General features: G+C 41.2%; 2 protein-coding genes across 2 annotated transcripts; both read left to right on the top strand.

Annotated features, from left to right (window-relative positions):
- The first annotated feature begins 2,345 nt into the window (after positions 1-2,345).
- On the top strand, positions 2,346-6,656 carry LOC148128675 (vomeronasal type-2 receptor 26-like). Its single transcript, XM_087948592.1, has 3 exons — positions 2,346-2,612; positions 6,280-6,512; positions 6,599-6,656. Exons 1-3 carry the CDS (start codon positions 2,346-2,348, stop codon positions 6,654-6,656), a joined length of 558 nt encoding a protein of 185 aa, XP_087804718.1.
- Positions 6,657-6,819: 163 nt separating this feature from the next.
- Positions 6,820-16,612, top strand: LOC113428538 (vomeronasal type-2 receptor 26-like). The gene is made up of 4 exons (XM_087948591.1): positions 6,820-7,089; positions 11,026-11,238; positions 14,171-14,297; positions 15,717-16,612. Exons 1-4 carry the CDS (start codon positions 6,820-6,822, stop codon positions 16,610-16,612), a joined length of 1,506 nt encoding a protein of 501 aa, XP_087804717.1.
- Positions 16,613-19,564: the final 2,952 nt, after the last annotated feature.

The following is a 19,564-nucleotide window of genomic DNA, read 5'->3' as shown; positions in this document are numbered from 1 at the left end:
AGGGCATGCATAAGTGCACCAGCGTGCCTACCGCCCCTGTCCTATTGTTTCTTTTATTTTTCTTATATGTATCCATTTCATGTATTCATAACCATGTTTATACTGATACCTATTATCTAATACTTGCTTGACAAATAAATAAATAAATAAATACAGCAGTTCCAATTCTGATAGTGTCCTAGAATCCCTGCCTTTATTTCTGGAAAGAGAGAAGTTCCCTGAGGAAGGGCTCCAGCTGCAGGGCGTGTCCAAAAGCATGGAAGATCAAACTTCTGGTCCTGGTGATTGACTCAGATTGGAATCCTATAATTCCAGCCTTAAATGACCAGGCATATATTCCTTGACCTGCTGCTGCTCTACTGCCTTAATTTACCTTTTAGGATCCATGATGCACACATTGCAGCTGATGAGGCTCCTTTGCAACAGTCAAGTGCAGTGACCAGGTAGAGATCCGAATGTGCAAATTAAGCCATCATTTTGTTTTAGGTAATCTAAGCAGAGCTGGGCCAAACATAAAAAGACTACAGGGTGATGCTCGTGTTTTACCTGGTCCCTCCACAACATGCAAAGGTTTCCTCAAGCTGAATTTTGACTACTCAAGATAGCATGGACTAAAGAATGCAACATTCATACATTGCTCCCTATGATAGATTAGAGGAGCACATAATATTTTTTTCCTCAATCAAATTATCTTATAGTCTGAAGGACTACAAGGCAATTGGTTGATTGATTGATGATTGATTGGGTGATTGGTTCATTCATTCATTCATTCATTCATCTTGCAGGTGTCTTTGAATCCCATTCACAAAATCATGCCAGGTTCTTCACCTTCCCAACCTCTGAGAGACATTTTTGTGTTTCATCTCCTCACAAATGAGAATCTGGTGGGAAAGCAGCAGGGACAGATTTAAGCAAGTTATGAAATAGCTGTCTAGGGGAACTCATGAATTACTTTAGTTTAATGAAAAGGAGGATTATGGGTGAAATGATAACAGTCTCCTAATATCTAAGAGGCTACAACAAAGAACATGGAATTAACCAATTCTCCAATGCACCTGAAGCCAGGCCAAGGAACTGGGCATGGCTAGTTTAGTGAAGAAAAGGACCAGGGGAGACATGATAGCAGTCTTCCAGTAGTTGAGGGGCTGCCACAGAGAGGAAGGGGTCAAGCTATTTTCTAAAGTGCTTGTAGGCCAGACAAGGAATAATGGATGGAAACTGCACAAGGAGAGATTTAACCTAGAAATAAGGAGAAACTTTCTGACAGTGAGAACAATCAACCAATGGAACAGACGTGGCCCTTGGAAGTTGTGGGAGCTTCATCACTTGAGACTTTCAAGAAGAAATTGGACTCCCATCTGTCAGAAATGGTGTAGAGTCTCCTGCTTGGGCAGGGGGTTGGACTAGATGCCTACAAGACCCCTTCCAACTCATTATCTGTTATCTGTTAAGAAACAATAGATGGAAACTACCCATGGAGAGAAGCAGCTAAGAAGAATTGAAGAAAAATATACAACACTCTGGGTGTAATATTTTAATTATGAGAATAGTATGATGTACCTTGAGTCAGTTTAATATTTTTGAGTGGAGAAATAAAGATAGCATTTGTCCTGGAGAATAAGTTTAAAACAGTATTTCAAGTTTGACAATTTGAAAAACAGTTAAAATGGTTATATGTTGTAATCTTGGTAAGGAAAGTTTTGTTCTTAATTGAATCAGAAGTGTAGTAGTGAAAAATCTTTTATATATATAAAAGAGAAATACCACTCGCGCATCATCACAAAATCTCCAGAACCGTAAAGCCTACAAACTTGAAATTTGGCATGTATGTTCCTCTTGGCTTCTAGGTGCTCACTAAGAAAAGATTTTTTGAATGACCATCAGAGCATTAGTATTTCGTATATTATTATTAACATGCTCTGATGCTAAGCAGTTCTTCTCTCCTTCCCCACCTGAAAAGAAATCTGTTCCAAATGCAAAACACAAGCAGAGGAGAGGAGTTTCAATATCAATTTCACAGCACCAAGCAGCTTTAGTACAGCACAGTTGAGGTAAGCCACGTCCAAGCTCCTTGCTGTCTCCTTCTTGCTCACATAGCAAATACTGTTTAAGTTTCCAAACAGCCCTCAACTCTTTCACATACTGATAGGACGCTAGCCAGATGAATACCAATGGATGCTGGTAGGCAGAATTTTTATCTCCTTATTTTCCTCCCCAAAAACTAAGCCCGACCAAATAGTTTTGTAGCAAAGCACGGGTATTGAACTAGTTTTAAATAAAGCATTGTTTTCTCTGATTTATGATATATTTAAATTTGTAGGAGTGCATCCACAAAATACTGGAAAATGCTTTCCTACCTTTTTGCTGTTAAGGAGATCAACCAAGATCCTCATCTCCTGCCTAATTTGACATTGGGTTACAGTATCTATGAAGGTTATTTCAACACACGAATGACTGCAGACGCTTTGCTGGACCTGCTTTCAGCTGGGGAGGCCAATGTTCCCAATTACAGCTGTGGAAGGAAAAAAAACTCATTGGTGGTTCTTGAAGGTGCAGAAACTGACATCTCCATCCAAATCTCAACCTTTCTGGATGCCTACAAAATCCCACAGGTGTGTCTTTGCTGGGAAGGCAATTGTCAGCCATGCAGCTTTCCATCCGAGCTAAACAAAGAGCAGATTTTTATGATGAAAGTAATAGGCTTTCAGGTTGAAAGCTCAGGTTACTAAAAGGAAGGGAAGGATGAATACATATCATAGAACATAGAATGAAAGAGTGGAAAGGGACCTTGGAGGTCTTCTAGTCCAACCCACTGCTCAGATAGAAAACCCTGTCCCATTTCAGACAAAGGGTTGTCCAATCTCTTTTTGAAAGCTACCAGTGATGGAGCACCCACAAATTCTGAAGGAAAGCTATGCTTTTTCTCCCATTGTGGTCCCAACCCAGACTGAGTCACCCTTGTGTGCCCAAAGAAATATATTTGAATTATCGCAAAATAAAATTCCCACTTGGTAAGATTTATTTATTTTTAATGATTTTTATTGAGTATTTCCTAACAGTTTATAACACATATGGACTCTTCACAACGTTCCAGCATTGTCAACATTCATATTCACATATTAGTTGTAGTATTACTTTTGTTTCTATTATTTAACCAAATATACCAGGCATCCCAGACTAAATAATACTCCCATTCACCTCTCTCTTTTAACTCAAGAGTAAGCCTGTCCATTTTCTCTTTTTCCTTTTTTAATTTATGTGATAGCCATCTCCCTGGTTTGTTTGCATACTCAAAGTAATTTTGTCTCACCATTCTAATATTTTGTGCCCATTCTTGCATCAATAGATTTAGTTTGTGCCTAGCTAGGGCTTTTTCTTCTTTTATTTTGTTATTTTGTGGTTTCTTTTGTAATACTAATTCCAAACCTTTGAGTTTATTTTGCAATATAGTTTGTTGTTTTCTTTTTTCTTTGTTTCTTCAAGCAGTGTTAATCCTCTTATGTATGCTTTTGTAGTATCCCACAAGTTTTGAAGTGATATTTGTTGTTTCATGTTTTCTCTAAAGAATACTTCCAATTCTTTTTTCATCATTTGAGCATAATCTTTCTCTTTCAGAATCTTTTGGTTCAGCATCCATCTCCTTTTTATTTTCTGTCCTTTCCAACTTACTTTTATAGGGTTATGATCCGCCCATGTGTTTGTCTCAATTTCTATTTCCTCTATATCTCTTCCTAATTCCATATTCATCCACATATTTGAGGGGCTGCCACAGAGAGGAAGGGGTCAAGCTATTTTCTAAAGCACCTGTAGGCCAGACAAGGAATAATGGATGGAAACTGAACAAGGAGAGATTCAACCTGGAAATAAGGAGAAACTTTCTGTCAGTGAGAACAATCAACCAATGGAACAGAAGTTGCCCTCGGAAGTTGTGGGAGCATCATCACTTGAGATTTTCAAGAAGAGATTGGACTGCCATTTGTCAGAAATGGGGTAGGCCAGGGTCTCCCGCTTGGCTGGTGTTGTGGTTAGCTGGCAGCAGGTGCAGATGGCTGAGGAGAGTGAGGACTCAGATGAGGGGCCAGGACCTTTAGGGAGTGAACTGCTGCCTTCAGAGATTGTGGGGGCTGGCAGCAATGATGAGGAGGTTCCTGAGGAGCCTGTGCCAAATGTCCGTGCATGCAGGATTTCTCGTAGGAAAGAGCAGTTACAACAGCATGGGTGACTCAGGAGTAAGGCTGCAAAGTAATGGCCCCTCCCTCAAGAAGATAAAAGCCAGCTGTGAAACTAAACTTCTTTGCAGAAGGCAAAGACATTTTGAAACTACAGCCTCGTGGACATTCCAGTATCCTGAGTTTGTATTTGAACCTTTTTTTACTGCAAATTATTTTGAGGTACCTGGGAGCGCCGTGTGCTGCATTTTGGTTTAATCCCAAGTGGCTGGGTGGGCGTGAGAAAAGCCAAGTGAGAGTCTCTGCTGCTGCTACCCTTGGTGCTCCAGCCTCGGGCTCTGCAAGTTTGCAAAAGTCCCGGTGCGCAGCCCGTTCCTGCATTCCAAGCGCCCAGGCTGAGCTGCAGCTGTCCCACTCTCGCCAGCACCGTCTCCAATAACAGCAGCAGCAGTGGGAACCGTGGAAGTTATGGAGGTGACTCCCCCACCCGAGAAGCGGCTGAAACGCTTCCACGATTCCCACCACTGCTGCCTTTGTTATTGGAGATGGCGCTGGTGAGAGAGGGAGAGCTGCAGCTCAGCCTGGGTGCTTAGAATGCAGGAATGGGCTGCGCACCGGGACTTTTGCAAACTTGCAGAGCCCAAGGCTGGAGCACCAAGGGTAGCAGCAGCAGAGACGCTCGCTCGGCTCTTCTCACACCCATCCAGCTGCTCAGCATTAAACCAAAATGCAGTGCGCGGAGCTCCCAGGTACCTCAAAATGGTTTTTTTTCTGTTGTTACGGGGACAGGGGAAAAGCGGGAGTGACTCAGGCACTGTTGTTGGAGACAGCACTGGTGGGAACCGTGGAAGCTACGGAGGCCTGAGAAGCAGCTGAAATGCTGCCAGACATCCATGCTGATGCCGCCTGCCTGCTGACCCGGGTAAGGGAGGGGTAAGGGAGCCCTCTATGCTCCACCATGATTGGCTGTTAGGAGCGGCTGGTGGTGAGGCATAGTTGCCCACGGGGCATTCCTAATGGCAAGTTCCCCCCCGCCTTCCCCCTCCAATTTCGCATGTTTTAAACTAGGCCTAAATTTGGGGGAGGGGCTTAATTTCATTTTATGCCTAGAAAACATGCTGGGTCTTCCTATGGGGGGGGCGTATTGTTGGAGAAACACGGTATAGTTCTGAAATAATCACCATTATTTCATGCTTCCAATCTTTAAAAATTACTAAAAGTAGAAGTATCTAGAGTTAATATAATCAAGGTATATTGATCTATTGTTATATAGTTTTCAATATAAAATAAGTGTGTGTGTGTGTGTGTGTGTGTGTGTGTGTGTGTGTGTGTGTGTGTTTTCTTATGTTTTCGCGGGTATTTATATGTATGGTATTCAGCTTTATTCGGGTATTTTCCCACATCTTTATAGTTGTGCTTTTAAAGTTGTAGTGACGTTTCAGCAGAATCTCATCTGCCATCATCATGTATTGGGTTCATCTTCATCGTGTGTGTCAGGCTTTTGCAGAAATATAATACTATAACAGTTATAATACTGTTAATTTTTACTGATTTTTGTATATTTTAAGGTCTTCTTTTAATGTTTGGCTACTTTTGTGAAGGTTTTGCGAAGCCGTGGTGGTGCAGTGGTTAGAATGCAGTACCGCAGGCTACTTCTGCTGACTGCCGGCTGCCTTCAAATTGGCCATTCAAATCTCACTGGGCTCAATGTTGACTCAACCTTCTATCCTTCTGAGGTTGATAAAATGAGAACCCAGATTGTTCAGGACAATATGATGATTCTGTAACCCTCTTAGAGAGGGCTATAAAAGCACTGTGAAGCAGTATATAAATCTAAGTGCTATTGGTATGGCTATTTAGGACCAGTGGTCCAAACAGATTGATTGATTGATTGATTGATTGATTGATTGACCCTAGTCATTCTTTGCAATAGCAAAATGCTGGATTCAAAGAGCAGTGAGAAGAGTAGCAATATATAAGCCAAAGCAGCAGAAAAATCCCCACCCAATGGTCTTCACTGCAAGAGGTGGTCTTCATATGGAGAAGCATCTTTCCTAATGGATTTTTATGGATATCAAATTATAGTCTACTTGCTTTCTCTCCTTTTCAGATCAGTTACACTTTTGCTTCACACATTCTGAGTGACAAGACTCAGTTTCCTTTTTTTTATCCAATGGTCCCCATTGAAGGAGTCCAGTATCCAGGAATTATCAAGCTTCTCCTCCATTTCAAGTGGACGCTGGTTGGTTTGGTTGCTCCAGACACTAGCAATGGCCAGAGGTTCATGAATAAGTTGATTTCTATGCTGACAAAGAAAGGCATTTGTGCAGTTATATCAGAAAGGTTTGGTGTGGTTGCCAGCAATATAATGATAAAGTTTGGTCAATACAACAAATGGAAACAAGTCAATGTCTTTGTTTACCATACAGAGACAAGTTCTTTCCTAGAAGGCATAGCAGTTATAGAAAAAGTGCTCTCCGCCTTTAAGAAACCCATTGGAAAAATTTGGATCACAACTGCCCGCTGGGACTTCACTTTAGGTCTGAAGTTTTCTATCTCTTTTTTTCACAACATCCATGCCATTTTTTCCTTTCTCATGAAAACAAAGAAAGCAGCAAATTATGATGAATTTAAGCTGTTGTATTCTTTCATGGATCAATTTGTAGAAGAAACCTTCCAATGTTCCTATACAAAGGCCGCACCATCTGTGAAAGTCTGGAGACAATGCAGAGAGAGAGAAGACAAGGAGCCCCTGCCCCAAGAGAAGATAGAAGAAATCCTGGCTCTAGACAGCTATTTTATTTATAACACGATCTGGGCTGTGGCACGGGCCTTGAATTCGGCCAATTTATCCCAGTCTAGGAGACCTGTCAGAAAAGTTGGCCAGCGGTTGGAGGTTCAAAGCCTGAAGTCTTGGCAGGTATTTCTTCTCCATGAAATACATGTTTTCTGTGCAATTATTTTGAAAAACATAATTTATTCTAAAAAAATATGAATCAGATAACAGATAATAGATAATAGATAATCAGAGTTGGAAGGGAACTTATAGGTCATCTAGTCCAACCACAAATGGCAGTCCAATCGCTTCTTGAAAATCTTAAGCGACGGCGCTTGTTAGGGATAACATTGTTTACCCTAACTGGTTTGGGTAAAAATAATAAATAAGGTATCATGGTTTGTTAGTTAAAGTGTGTGTAACTTTAACTGCACGAATGTAATTAAGGGTGTGGTTGTAAAAGCACTATATAAGAAGTGAGGCAATTCCAGCTCTCTCTCTCTGGCTTACTGATCCCTAATTACTGGATGGATTGATGACTGCGTTCTTGTAGGAGTGTTGATTTTTCTCAACGGAGAGAAGATAAGATTGGACTGATTTATTGTAAGTGAACTGACATTGGCTATTCAACACGGACTTTGCAAATAGAGTATCCCCAACAAGACTTGACTGAAATTGATATATGACTAATGGACCGTTATTTGACTATGCTATAATTCTTAAATGGAATAAACTATATTTTTGATAGCACAAGCGTATCTGTATTTTTACTGCGTGTTAACTAGAAAACTTATCTCACACATTTACCTGTCTTCCTATCTGACTTCGCTGCACGTTCTGTTTAGTTTTGTTTTCCTTAACACCCGTTGGGGAATCCAGGCTTAACAGCGCTCCCACAACTTCCGAGGGCAAGCTGTTCCATTGGTTGATTGTTCTCACTGTCAGAAAGTTTCTCCTTATTTCCAAGTTAAATCTCTCCTTGTTCAGTTTCCATCTGTTATTCCTTGTCTGGCCTACAGGCACTTTAGAAAATAGATTGACCCCTTCCTCTCTGTGGCAGCCCCTCAAATATTGAAAGATTGCTATCATGTCTCCCCTGGTCCTTCTCTACACTAGACTAGCCAAGCCCAGTTCATGTAACCGTTCTTCATATGCCTTAGTCTCCCATCCCCTAATCATCCTGGTTGCTTTTCTCTGCATTTTTTCTAGGGTCTCAACATCTTTTTTATAGTGTGGTGACCAAAACTGGATGCAGTACTCGAGGTGTGGTCTTACTAAGGCTTTATAGAGTGGAATTAGTACCTCACTTGATCTCGATTGTATCCCTCTGTTAATGCAATTTAGGATTACATTAGCTTTTTTGGCTGCTGCTGCACACTGCTGGCTCCTATTTAGCTGGTTGTCCACTAAGACTTCAAGATCCCTCTCACAGTTACTGCTATTGAGCCTGGTTTCACCCATCCTATATGGGTACATTTGGTTTTTCTTGCCTAAGTATAGGACTTTACTTTTCTCTACATTGAATTTCATTTTGTTAAATACGGCCCAGTGTTCTAGTCTGTCAAGATCCATCTGGATATTGAGCCTATCTTCTTGAGTGTTAGCTATTCTATAAAACTGTTTTAAAACTATAAAACTATGCCTGTTTTAGTAGTTGCCATTAAAAAGTGGGGGGAGGAAGGAAATCTGGAAGAGCAATGCAACAGTTTAAAAGCAAAGGTGTCAACTCATAAAATATTTATGTGGTCTTTTTAGATTTGCCAACAGAAGTGGGGGAGCAGTGGGCAGCTTGCATTCCATAAATGTTTTCAAACATAGTTTCTAGGTGACCAAAATTTCTGTCATTGCAAAATTCTAACTGGAGAGCATGATTGATGACTCTTGGCTATGGATGTGTCCCATTGGAGAATATGAATTATGATACACCCAGGGGATGAGGAAAACCAGGGTCAAGAGTAACAATGAATGATGTGTCTCAGAGTCAGCTACACCCTGGCAGCTCCAGCATGTTTACTCCTAATAAATCTTCTTTTAATTTGAAAATCCAGCTAAAGACTCATGATTTAAATGGGGGTAACTACCAGAGCCCTGACAGAAAGTACATTCCAACTCGTATCTTTAAAAGATTGTAACTAAAATACCAGAGTTTTTGCCAACGAATATATTTAACTGGAGAATGTGAATGATGACACCCACCCCGTGAATTTGCTCAATTGGGGAATCTGGTTTATGAGACACCCAGCGGGAGGGGGGAAACAGAGTCACAAGTGATTGTAAATGACATATGCCAGAGTTGGCTTCAAACAGGACAGTGCCAGTATGTCACCTCTAATAAATCCTTTGAAGTTTTTAAAGTTTGACTTGAGAATCATGTTTTAATTAGAGCGATTGCTGGAATCCTGACATTATCTTCACTACCAGGCCATCTTTGTTCTTCATTTCATAGAACAACATCTGCTTCTTGAGAATACGTGTTCTCCTTTTTGAGTTTTTTTTCTTTGCACACTGTCGCACGACTGTATCCTGTCCACTTGAGAGCTCTCCCCACTGATGGAGTGTACATGTCTGCTGAGGAGTATAAGCTATCTGGTTCAACCACCTGCTGAATCTCAAGTTCTGGTCATCTCCATTAGACCAGAGCCTGTCTCTATCCTTGGCTGCAGTCAGTTCTCTTATTCTGTCTGATTAGAAACAACCCATGAGGAAGGGCCTGTCCCAACTGGAGACATTCCTCCAGACACTCCCCTCCAGGTACAGGGTCACATGTCCTTGACTTTCTGAGAAAGAATGTTGTTGAGTCTAATCTTCCACTGATCCTTGAAATCCCAATTCCCAGACACTAAATGTGGCAACCTCGAAGCTTCCAAGTAAAATATGGCTTCCAAGGCTGACAGGGAGAAGGGGGTGAAGGAGAGACTGGCAGAATAACAGAATAATAGTGTTGGGAGGGACCTTGGAGGTCTTCTAGTCCAATCCCCTGCTCAGGCAGGAGACCCTATACCTGGGTTCGCCAACCCCTGGGCCAAAGCCAGTACTGGGCCATGGCCCATTTGGAACTAGCCATGGAAGTGGCAGGTAAGCATGCAAACACCTATGGGAATTTTAAAAGATTACTCAGTTCAGTGAAGTTCAGAAAGTGGCTCAGCTGCAGCACTGTCATATGCAAAAGATCAGGTCCACATAAGAAAGTCCAATTAAGCTGATGTATTCCTAAATGGCCCATGCACAGGAATCTTTGGGACTAATGGTTAGCACTCACTTGGAGTCAGATAATGAATGGAATTCAAGGGAGATTGGACTTAGTCTACTTGGGGGCTACATACGGATTCTAGTGTGATCCTTCTCTTAACTCAGACCCAAGGATCTGCCAGTCCATCTCCTACAACAGGAGTGTCAAACACACACCATCATGATGGCGTCACATGGCATATCAGGACTTTTTCCCCCTTCGCTAGACCTGGTGTGAGTATGGCCAGCACATGACATATCTGGCCCATCCTACAAGCATCCAATTCATCTTTCATATATGGAGTTATTGTATCTTCTCCAGAGTGGTATTCAGCAGGTTCTGACAGTTCTGGAAAACTGGTAGCACAAATTTTGAGTAGTTCAGAGAACCGGCAAATACCACCTCTGATTGGCCCTGGTCCCATCTATTATTTGCCTCCCGAGTCCCACCTGATTGGCTGGGTCTTCTTTTGTTGCTCTGCACAGGAGAAAGGAGTTGGAAATCAGGTTAGTGGGGTGGGGAGGGATTGGGGATTTTACAATTATCCTTTTCCTGGAGTGGGGTGGGAATGTAGATTTTACAGTATCCTTCCCCTGCCATGCCCACCAAGCCACGCCCACAGAACCAGTAGTAAAAAAAATTGAATCCCACCACTGATCTTCTCCCCAAGCTTCTTTAATAAAAGTCAAATTGCAATAAGCTAGAAGAGGAAGTGCAAATAATATTCAACTTCCTTCAAAAAGCCGAGGAAGGACAGAAGTGCAAACTGAAGTGGTGAAGAGATGGCTATGGCATAGATGGGAGCGATTTTGGTTTACTTTCTAAAGCTTGTTCTCTCTTTTCCATCCCAGCTTCACTCCTTCCTCCAGAATCCCCAGTTTTATAATAATTCCATGGAAGGTGTATACTTGGATGAGAAAGGAGATTTGGCAGCTAACTTGGACATCATAAACTCTGTAATTTCTGCCAATAAAACCATCATTAGAATGACATTGGGACATCTAGAAAGACATAACTTCACAATTAATCAAAATATTATTGCACAGATGGAAATGCTGAGCAAAGTGAGTATTGGTTTTATTCCATACCTTCTAATGCCATTAATAATATAGTTGCTCTTGATTTGGGAAGGAGAGATTCAATTGCCAGACAATTTTATCTCATTAGTTCTTGATGGTAAATAATATATTTATTGATACTGATCTATTATTCACTACAAGTTATTAAGTGGATCATGTGCTTGTTAAGCAAATCCAGCTTTCCCCATTGACTTTGCATGTCAGTAGACACCTTGGAAAGTCATAAATGTATTCCCAGGAGCCCAGGATATGGCAAACATCATAAATACATGTTTTTTTGTCAAATGCCCAAATTTTGATTGTGTGACTTTGGGGAAACTGCAATAGTTGCAAGTGTGAGGACCAATCACAAATCACTTTTTTCAATCCCACTGTAATACCAATAGCACTTAGACTTATATACCACTTTACAGTGCTTTACAGCCCTCTCTAAGCTGTTTACAGAATCATCCTATTGCCTCCCCCCCCCACAACAATCTAGGTCCTCATTCCACCCACCTTGGAAGGATGGAAGGCTGAGTCAACCTTGAGCCTGGTGAGATTTGAACTGCCAAATTGCAGGCAGTCAGCAGTCAGCAAAAGTAGCCTGCAGTACTGCACTCTCACCACTGTGCCACCATGGCTCTTAATCTCAAACTATTGCTAAATAAACATTTATAAGTCTAAGACTACCTGTATTCCATCCAACCTTCATTGGAATAATGTAACATTAATCAATCAGAATAGAGCTGGAAGGGATTTTGGAGGTCTTCTAGTCCAACCCTCTGTTTAAGCAGGAGACCCTATACCATGTCAGACAAGTGGCTGTCCAATCTGTTCTAAAAAGCCTCCAGTGATGAAGCAGCCACAACTTCTGAAGACAAGCTGTTGATTGTCCTCACTGTTAGAAAGTTTCTCCTTAATTCCAGGTTGCTTCTCTCCTTGATTAGAGTCCATCCATTGTTTCTTCTCCTGCCTTCTGGTGCTTTTGAAAATAAATTGACCCCCTCCTCTTTGTGGCAACCTCTCAAATACTGTAATACTGCTATTATTCACCCTGCCCCCAGTCCTTACTTTCTCTAGGCTATCCTAATGTAGAATCTCACTGGAGATTCTCAAACATCCAGGTCATGGCTGTCCCAGAAGTGCTTTTTCATAAGTCAATAGAATAGAATAGAATAGAATAGAATAGAATAGAATAGAATAGAATAGAATAGAATAGAATAGAATAGAATAGAATAGAATTCTTTATTGGCCAAGTGTGATTGGACACACAAGGGATTTGTCTTTGTGCAGATGCTTTCAGTATACATATAAAGAAAAGATACATTCATCAAGAGTCAAGAACCATAAGGTACAACACTTAATAATAGCCATAAGGTACAATAAGCAATCAAATCATACTAGGAAACAGTCAATATAAAGATGCAAGTGACAAAGTTACAGTCATACAGTCACAAGTGGGAGGGGATGGGTGATAAGAAGTGATGAGAAGGTTAATAGTAATAGCAGTGCAGACATTGTAAATAGTTGGACAGAGTTGAACAAATTATTTGTTTAGCAGAGTGATGGCATTTGGGGAAAAACCTGTTCTTGTGTCTAGTTGTTCTGCTGTGCAGTGCTCTATAACGTTGTTTTGAGGGAAGGGGTTGAAATAGTTTATGTCCGGGATGTGAGGGGTCTGTAAATATTTTCACAGCCCTCTTTTTGACTTGTGCAGTATACAGGTCGTCAATTGAAGGCAGGTTGGTAGTAATTGTTTTTTCTGCAGTCCTAATTATCCTCTGAAGTCTGTGTCTGTCCTGTTGGGTTGTAGAACTAAACCAGACAGTTATAGAGGTGTAGATGACAGACTCAATAATTCCTCTGTAGAACTGGATCAGCAGCTTTTTGGGCAGTTTGAGCTTTCTGAGTTGGCGCAGAAAGAACATGCTTTGTTGTGCTTTTTTGATGACATTTTTGATGTTAGGTGTCCATTTTAGGCCATGTGATATAGTAGAACCTAGAAACTTGAAGGTCTCTACTGTTGATACTGTGTTGTCTAATATTGTAAGAGGTGGTAGTATGGGAGGGTTTATTCTAAAGTCTACCACCATTTCTACAATGTTGAGTGTGTTCAGTTCCAGATTGTTCCGGTCACACCACGAAGCAACTGGAGTTTTTTTAGTTTTTTCCCTTGAAAACATTTCTATTCTCATCTAAGGAGTTTCAGAACTAAAGAAGCTTCTTGGATGAAAAGTAAAATATTTTCAAGAAGAAAAAAACCTAAGAAAGTCCAGTTGTCTTTTGGAAAAAAATCTTTAGGACATTAATGTAGAACTTAAATCTAGAAAAGAATAGTTTGAAATTTCAGAAGAGAAGATACCCCGATAAGCAATATATAGCTGAATCAGTGAGATGACCACCATGTTTTGGATAGGCTTCCAATTAAGCAAAGCTAACCTTAAACTAAAGATCACTATTCATTCCTTACTATTCTCTCCCTCTCCCTCTCCCTCCCTCCCTCCCTCAGCTTTGGAAGCCATATTGAGATCTGATGCTCCCACGCTGCCACATCTGCCTGGGAAAGTGGGAGGGGAGAATATATTGGAGTATATCTAGTTATACATAATAACATTCTTTTTCTGATTCAAGGTCAAGTTGTGTTGCGCATAAGTGAGAGGTCTTAACTTGGGACGGATGGTGATTGGGCCATGTGATATGATGATGGGTGCAAGGGATGGATTTTGTAGTTTTTACTTATTGCAAGCAAGCCCGGAACTTTCAGATTCAGGATTCCCCATTTGTGCCAGTTACTATCCAAATAAAAAGGAACCTTTGAGAAGATGTCTGTCTCGGGAGTTATTGGGCAGAATGGAGTGTTGCTGGAACACTGACCCTCTCTCTCTCTCTCTTGAAGTAAATTCATTTCTTGGATGTTCTTCTTCTCTCTGCTTAGCCATTGCCTCCTTCCAGGTGTGTAGAAAGCTGTCGTCCTGGATTTGTGAAGGTAGCTCGGGAAGGAGAGCCCATTTGCTGCTACAACTGTTTTCGATGTGCAGAAGGAACCATCTCAGTTAGGGAAGGTGGGTGACATTAGAGAAAACAGGCAAATCTTGAGGAATGCCATCCACCAACATTCTCCATGGAAAGCTATACAAAGGGAATTCTAAGCTTGGTTCTTTTCTTGTCAATATTTTAAAAAGAACATGAAGAATTTATTTCACAATATTGGATACTAAAAAAGGAAGAGATGGCATTGGATGTTAAACTTGGGCAGTACATAAAAAATATCATGGGACAAAGAAAAGGTAGCACACTGGTTAGAGTTTGCCCACTGCCAGGAGTTTGATCCCGATGGGATCCAAGTCCTTTTTTACTCAGTAAAAGAGGTGGAGTGGCTCAGTGACTTAAAGATTCTGGAGATGATCTTTGCTCTGGTGATTCGAGTCCTAGCATCATGTGGAAGAGAGAGTTCCTGTTGCTTGCGTAAGCTTCTGCCCACCTAGCAGTTTGAATGTATGCTACATGTGACTAGGTCAATAGATACCACTTTGGTGAGAAACATGGCAGTGTTTCATGCAGATGGTCAGATCCATGCTGGTGCTGGACCATCCTGGATGCAACACTCACCTGCCAGGTGACATCAGTGATGAGAGAAGGCCTTGGTGTCAGGGTTCCAACAGATACCCTAATTAATTCATGTGCCTCGAGCCAAGTTTCAAAAGAAATCCAATTATTTATTAGGAGCAACATGTCGGTACTTTCCAGAGTGCATTCGGCTCTGCCCCACGTAATTTACTGTCCACCTTTGACCCTGTTTCCCCCTCCTCCCAGGGTGTGTCATAAATCACATTCTCCAAAGGAGCACTTTCAAGGGCTGTAGAAAAAACACCTCTCCAGTTGGTCCTGGTAACCTGGGATACAATCTGGAGAAAAGTATGTGTGGAATGTATTTCTGGTCATAGCAACCGAGCTGCTCCATCAATTCTCCCACCCTCCTTCCTATGGCAACTCAAGAGCAGGCCAGGAATGCTTTACCAGTTGACACTTAGATGATGAATCTTGTCCTTCTGGTGCAGAACTACTCTGCCTCCTGTGGTGCATCCTGGATAGCGCATAAGTGCAAACTATATGGACTAGCACTCTTCAACAGTCAAATAACTACTTTGTACTAATACTGTAGTGTCCTGATTAGTTGTACCTTTGCCATATGCTTTCTGAAAATCTCTTTCCACTTCAAAAGAGAAAGATTCCTTCTAAGGGCATGGAGAAAAGAGGAAGTGCATCTCCATTCCATGCCCTTTCCAGAATCATTGGCCATCAGCATCCAAAATTTTTATTTTGCTTCCTAGATATTTTAAGGCCTTTCGCCACATACATGAATTCGTATTATCACTTCTGTCTTTTCAATCTTTCAATATAACCTCTCACCCAAACAATACATTTCGTATAACTGTAATGGTCTTTATTTTCTTTCTTTATGTTATTGATGTTCCTTATAGATGCAGAAACTTGTACCAAATGTCCAGAAGCTCAGCATCCAAATATAAACCAAGATCGTTGCATCTCCAAGGTTATAACCTTCTTATCCTATAAAGACTCTTTGGGAATTGTCCTAGCAACCATTGCCCTCTTCTTGTCACTAATCACCGGCTTTGTTTTAGTAATCTTCATTAAATTCTTAGAAACTCCAATTGTCAAAGCAAACAACCAGGACCTTTCCTTCATCCTCCTGATCTCACTCCTGCTTTCCTTCTTGACCCCCTTCCTCTTCATCGGTCAGCCAACCAAACCAACCTGTCTCCTGCAACAAATGGTCTTCAGCATCATCTTCTCAACTGCCATCTCTTCTGTCCTAGCAAAGACAATCACAGTAGTAGTGGCCTTCTTGGCCACAAAACCAGGGAATAAACTGAAGAAATGGCTAGGAAAGAGCTTGGCCAACTCCATCATTCTTTCTTGTTCCAATGTCCAGGTTTTCATTTGCATCAGCTGGCTGGCCACTTCTGCCCCATTCCCTGACTCTGACCCACACTCTCAACCTGGAGAGATCATCCTGCAATGCAATGAAGGCTCTGCTACCATGTTTTATGTTGCTCTTAGCTACATGGGCTTCTTGGCTGTTGTCTGCTTCATGGTGGCTTTCCTAGCCAGGAACCTCCCAGGGGCTTTCAACGAAGCCAAGCTGATCACCTTCAGCATGCTTGTCTTCTGCAGTGTTTGGGTATCCTTCGTGCCTACCTACCTGAGCACCAAAGGGAAATATATGGTGGCTGTGCAGATCTTCTCCATCTTGGCTTCCAATGCTGGCCTGCTAGGCTGCATCTTCATCCCCAAGTGCTATATTATCATTCTGAAACCAAATCTGAATACAAAAGAACATTTGATGTTAAAATAAAACAGTAACTATTACAAATTACTTCTTAACAATGTCATTTGATAAATCCAAGTGAAGCATAACCTTATTTGACTGAAAGTAAATAAATAATGGGTTTCAATATGTAATTTTGCATCTGCTTTCTTAGAATTATTGTGTGTCTCTACATCTCAATGCATATATTTCTTTAATTTAGGGGTCATTCATCTTTTGAATTGTTACTATTTGCATTATGTTTAATAAAAGCCTTATTAATTGAAGAAATATACAATCAAGGTTTCTTCTAGCTTCACAAAGACTAGTGATTTTCTCAATCCAAGAACAGGCTATTTGTTGTTGTTTTATGGAAGGAGACGGATTGTCCTTGAACTAACCAAGGCCAACAATGAGACATCTCATGCTAAGCAACCTTCGCTTTCTCTTCAGTTTTGCTGATTTTTAAAAGGGATAAAAAGGAATAAAATTAACAAGAAATGTGTTTGATGATCCCCAATTTGTCAGCATAGTTAGTGTTAGGAATATAAGTCACCTAACAGGTATTTGGGTTAGAAATATATAAGCCAGGATAGATATTTTAGTACTATGTCTTTAAGAGATTGCAAAAACTGCAATTGGGTGTGGTTTCTCAAATGGCCATAAGATGGAGCCAGAAACCTGGGTTGTTTAGTCTGAATCTCAGAAGAGAGTGTGAGTGTATCTCTGTTTTCCTTCTGTTGGAAAGTATTGCCGTTGCTCCATTTTTCCTAATTGACTGCTATTTCTGGATTTAATGTAAGTCTAATACTGAACTGTTTTTGACACTGGACTTTCTAATTGGATTATCCCTGGATTGAAAAAACTGACTGATTTACCTGTGAATGACTTTGGATTGCTTGTTTGGACTTTGCTTAACATTTCTGGAAGTAAAAACCTACATTTACTGTACAGTGTATCTGTGTGCTCTGTGTGTATTATTCCAAGACTACTCTCTATACGTCTCCCTGTATGCACTCATTCTCCTAACGGGGAATTACCTCAACAGTTAGAAGGCAGTATTTCAGGCTAACTCACTGCTTACTCCAGGAGTTCAAGCCTGACCAGCTCAAGGTTGACTCAGCCTCCCATCCTTCTGAGGTCAGTAAAATAAGAACCCAGATTGTTGGGGGCAATATGCTGACTCTGTAAACTGCTTAGAGAGGGCTGCAAAGCACTGTGAAGCAGTATACAGGTTTAAGTGCTAGCGTTATTCAAAACAACAGCTCCTGGCTTCCTCCGTTGCTCATCCTTCTCTGCTAACTAAACCAATGTAGCTCTAATCCACTAAAAATCTAATCTACAGAGATTACAGCCAAGAAGAGAAAGTTCCAAGACCAGTGGTGGGATTCCAACTTTGTTCCTACTGGTCTGGGGTGGGATTCAAATTTTTTTCTTACTGGTTCTGTGGGCTTGGCTTGGTGGGCATGGCAAGGGGAGGATACTGTAAAATCTCCAGTCAGAGGTGGTAATCAGATATGGATCTCCCCTCTGCCATGTGAATCAGCTGAGCTAAAAAAACAACAAGGAAATATATGACAGGAAAGGGCGGGGGTGGGTGGGCAGGGCCAGCCAGAAGTGGCATTTGTCGGTTCTCCAAACTATTCAAAAACTAGAACCTGTCTGAACCTGCTGAATACCACCTGTGTCCAAGACTCACTAGAGTGCTGGAAAGGTCATAAGAAAATCTCAAATAATTAAGAACAACAAGCAGAGGGATGGTTCAGGTTGAGACTTGAGACTTTCAAGAAGAGATTGGACTGCCATTTGTCAGAATGGGAAAAGGGATTGGACTAGATGACCTACAAGGTCCCTTCCAACTCTGATTATCTGTTATCAGGTTTTATTTTATGAGAAAAGAGGAGACTATCCTCCAGTGAAAAAATAACAATAGTGTCACGACTCCAACAATGATTGATATGGAGCTGAGACAACTGAGGCTCAATACGCCAGCACTCACACCTCCCTTACCTCGAGGAATGAACTTGGCTGTGTCGGCATTTTGCTGAGACATTCCAATGCTTAGTAAGTTCTGATGACTTCCTGAAACATGATTAGATGACGTCAATGCCCTGGGCAGGAGTTGTGCATCAGTGAAGAATCTCGGCTAAAGACTGCAACGATTAGAAGTCATGGGGGAGGGGTGATGTAAATAGGTGGTGCAATAGGCACAGAAGGGGGTGAGTTGGTGACGAGGGTATATGGAGTTGCTGATAAGGGGCTGGGAGTTATTATTGTGTTTAATTTCAATATTCTGGATGTTAGGCAGCAATGGTGGCCAGAAGGTAGCTATAACTATGTTGTAATTACATTGTCAGGCATCCAGAAAGTATTCATGATATCAATCACTCCGAGACAATTATCTCTCCAATTGATTTATTAGAAACAGATCTGGCATGTCAAAAGCAATTTCCCAAGTGAAAGGTTTTTTTGCGCGTTACACAGAATCCACCTTCTCTCCTCCCACTTCTACACTTCATAAATCACGAGAACCAATTAACTGCAACTGGAAATTCTTAATACGACATACAGAATAACCTTGAACTTTTCAACTCCTCTAACTCTCTAAAAAAAATGTGGCAGCTGGATTTCAAAGCTGACAGGCATCCCCCCCCCCCCCCTTGAAAACTTTTCCTCCTAAAAGAAAAGAAAAAAAACACATATAGGGGTTAATACATTGTCCTTAACCCCCTCTCCCCCCCACGAGGACCCTTCGGTTTGTGGGGGAAATCCTCATGGAATTGGTTAACCAAGTGATCAGCATGAACATCCCAACTCTTTACCCAACTAGTATCTGAGAGGGGGTATTCTTTCCATAAGACCAAATATTGCAATCGGCCACGGTGTAATCTAGAATCGAGAATTTTTTTTAATCTCATAATGTGTTTCCGCATGTATTGTTAACAGTTTAGGGGGAGCAATTAGCAGTGATCTTATCATCGATGTAGTAGATGGTTTTAG

This window comes from Notechis scutatus, unplaced genomic scaffold (genome assembly GCF_049901735.1).
Source record: "Notechis scutatus isolate UNSWTSFEM ecotype Mainland unplaced genomic scaffold, rNotScu1.2 NSCUCTG21, whole genome shotgun sequence".
In the NCBI taxonomy this organism is placed as follows: domain Eukaryota; kingdom Metazoa; phylum Chordata; class Lepidosauria; order Squamata; family Elapidae; genus Notechis; species Notechis scutatus.
This window is presented reverse-complemented; position numbering and strand designations above follow the sequence as displayed.

Coding starts and splice junctions, on each gene's coding strand:
- LOC148128675 (XM_087948592.1), top strand. CDS start 2,346: ATGCTTTCCTACCTTTTTGCTGTTAAGGAGATCAACCAAGATCCTCAT. Junction 2,613..6,279: donor ATGCCTACAAAATCCCACAG/GTGTGTCTTTGC, acceptor TCTCCTTTTCAG/ATCAGTTACACTTTTGCTTC. Junction 6,513..6,598: donor TGTGCAGTTATATCAGAAAG/GTTTGGTGTGGT, acceptor TTTACCATACAG/AGACAAGTTCTTTCCTAGAA.
- LOC113428538 (XM_087948591.1), top strand. CDS start 6,820: ATGGATCAATTTGTAGAAGAAACCTTCCAATGTTCCTATACAAAGGCC. Junction 11,239..14,170: donor AGATGGAAATGCTGAGCAAA/GTGAGTATTGGT, acceptor CTCTCTGCTTAG/CCATTGCCTCCTTCCAGGTG. Junction 14,298..15,716: donor AACCATCTCAGTTAGGGAAG/GTGGGTGACATT, acceptor TGTTCCTTATAG/ATGCAGAAACTTGTACCAAA.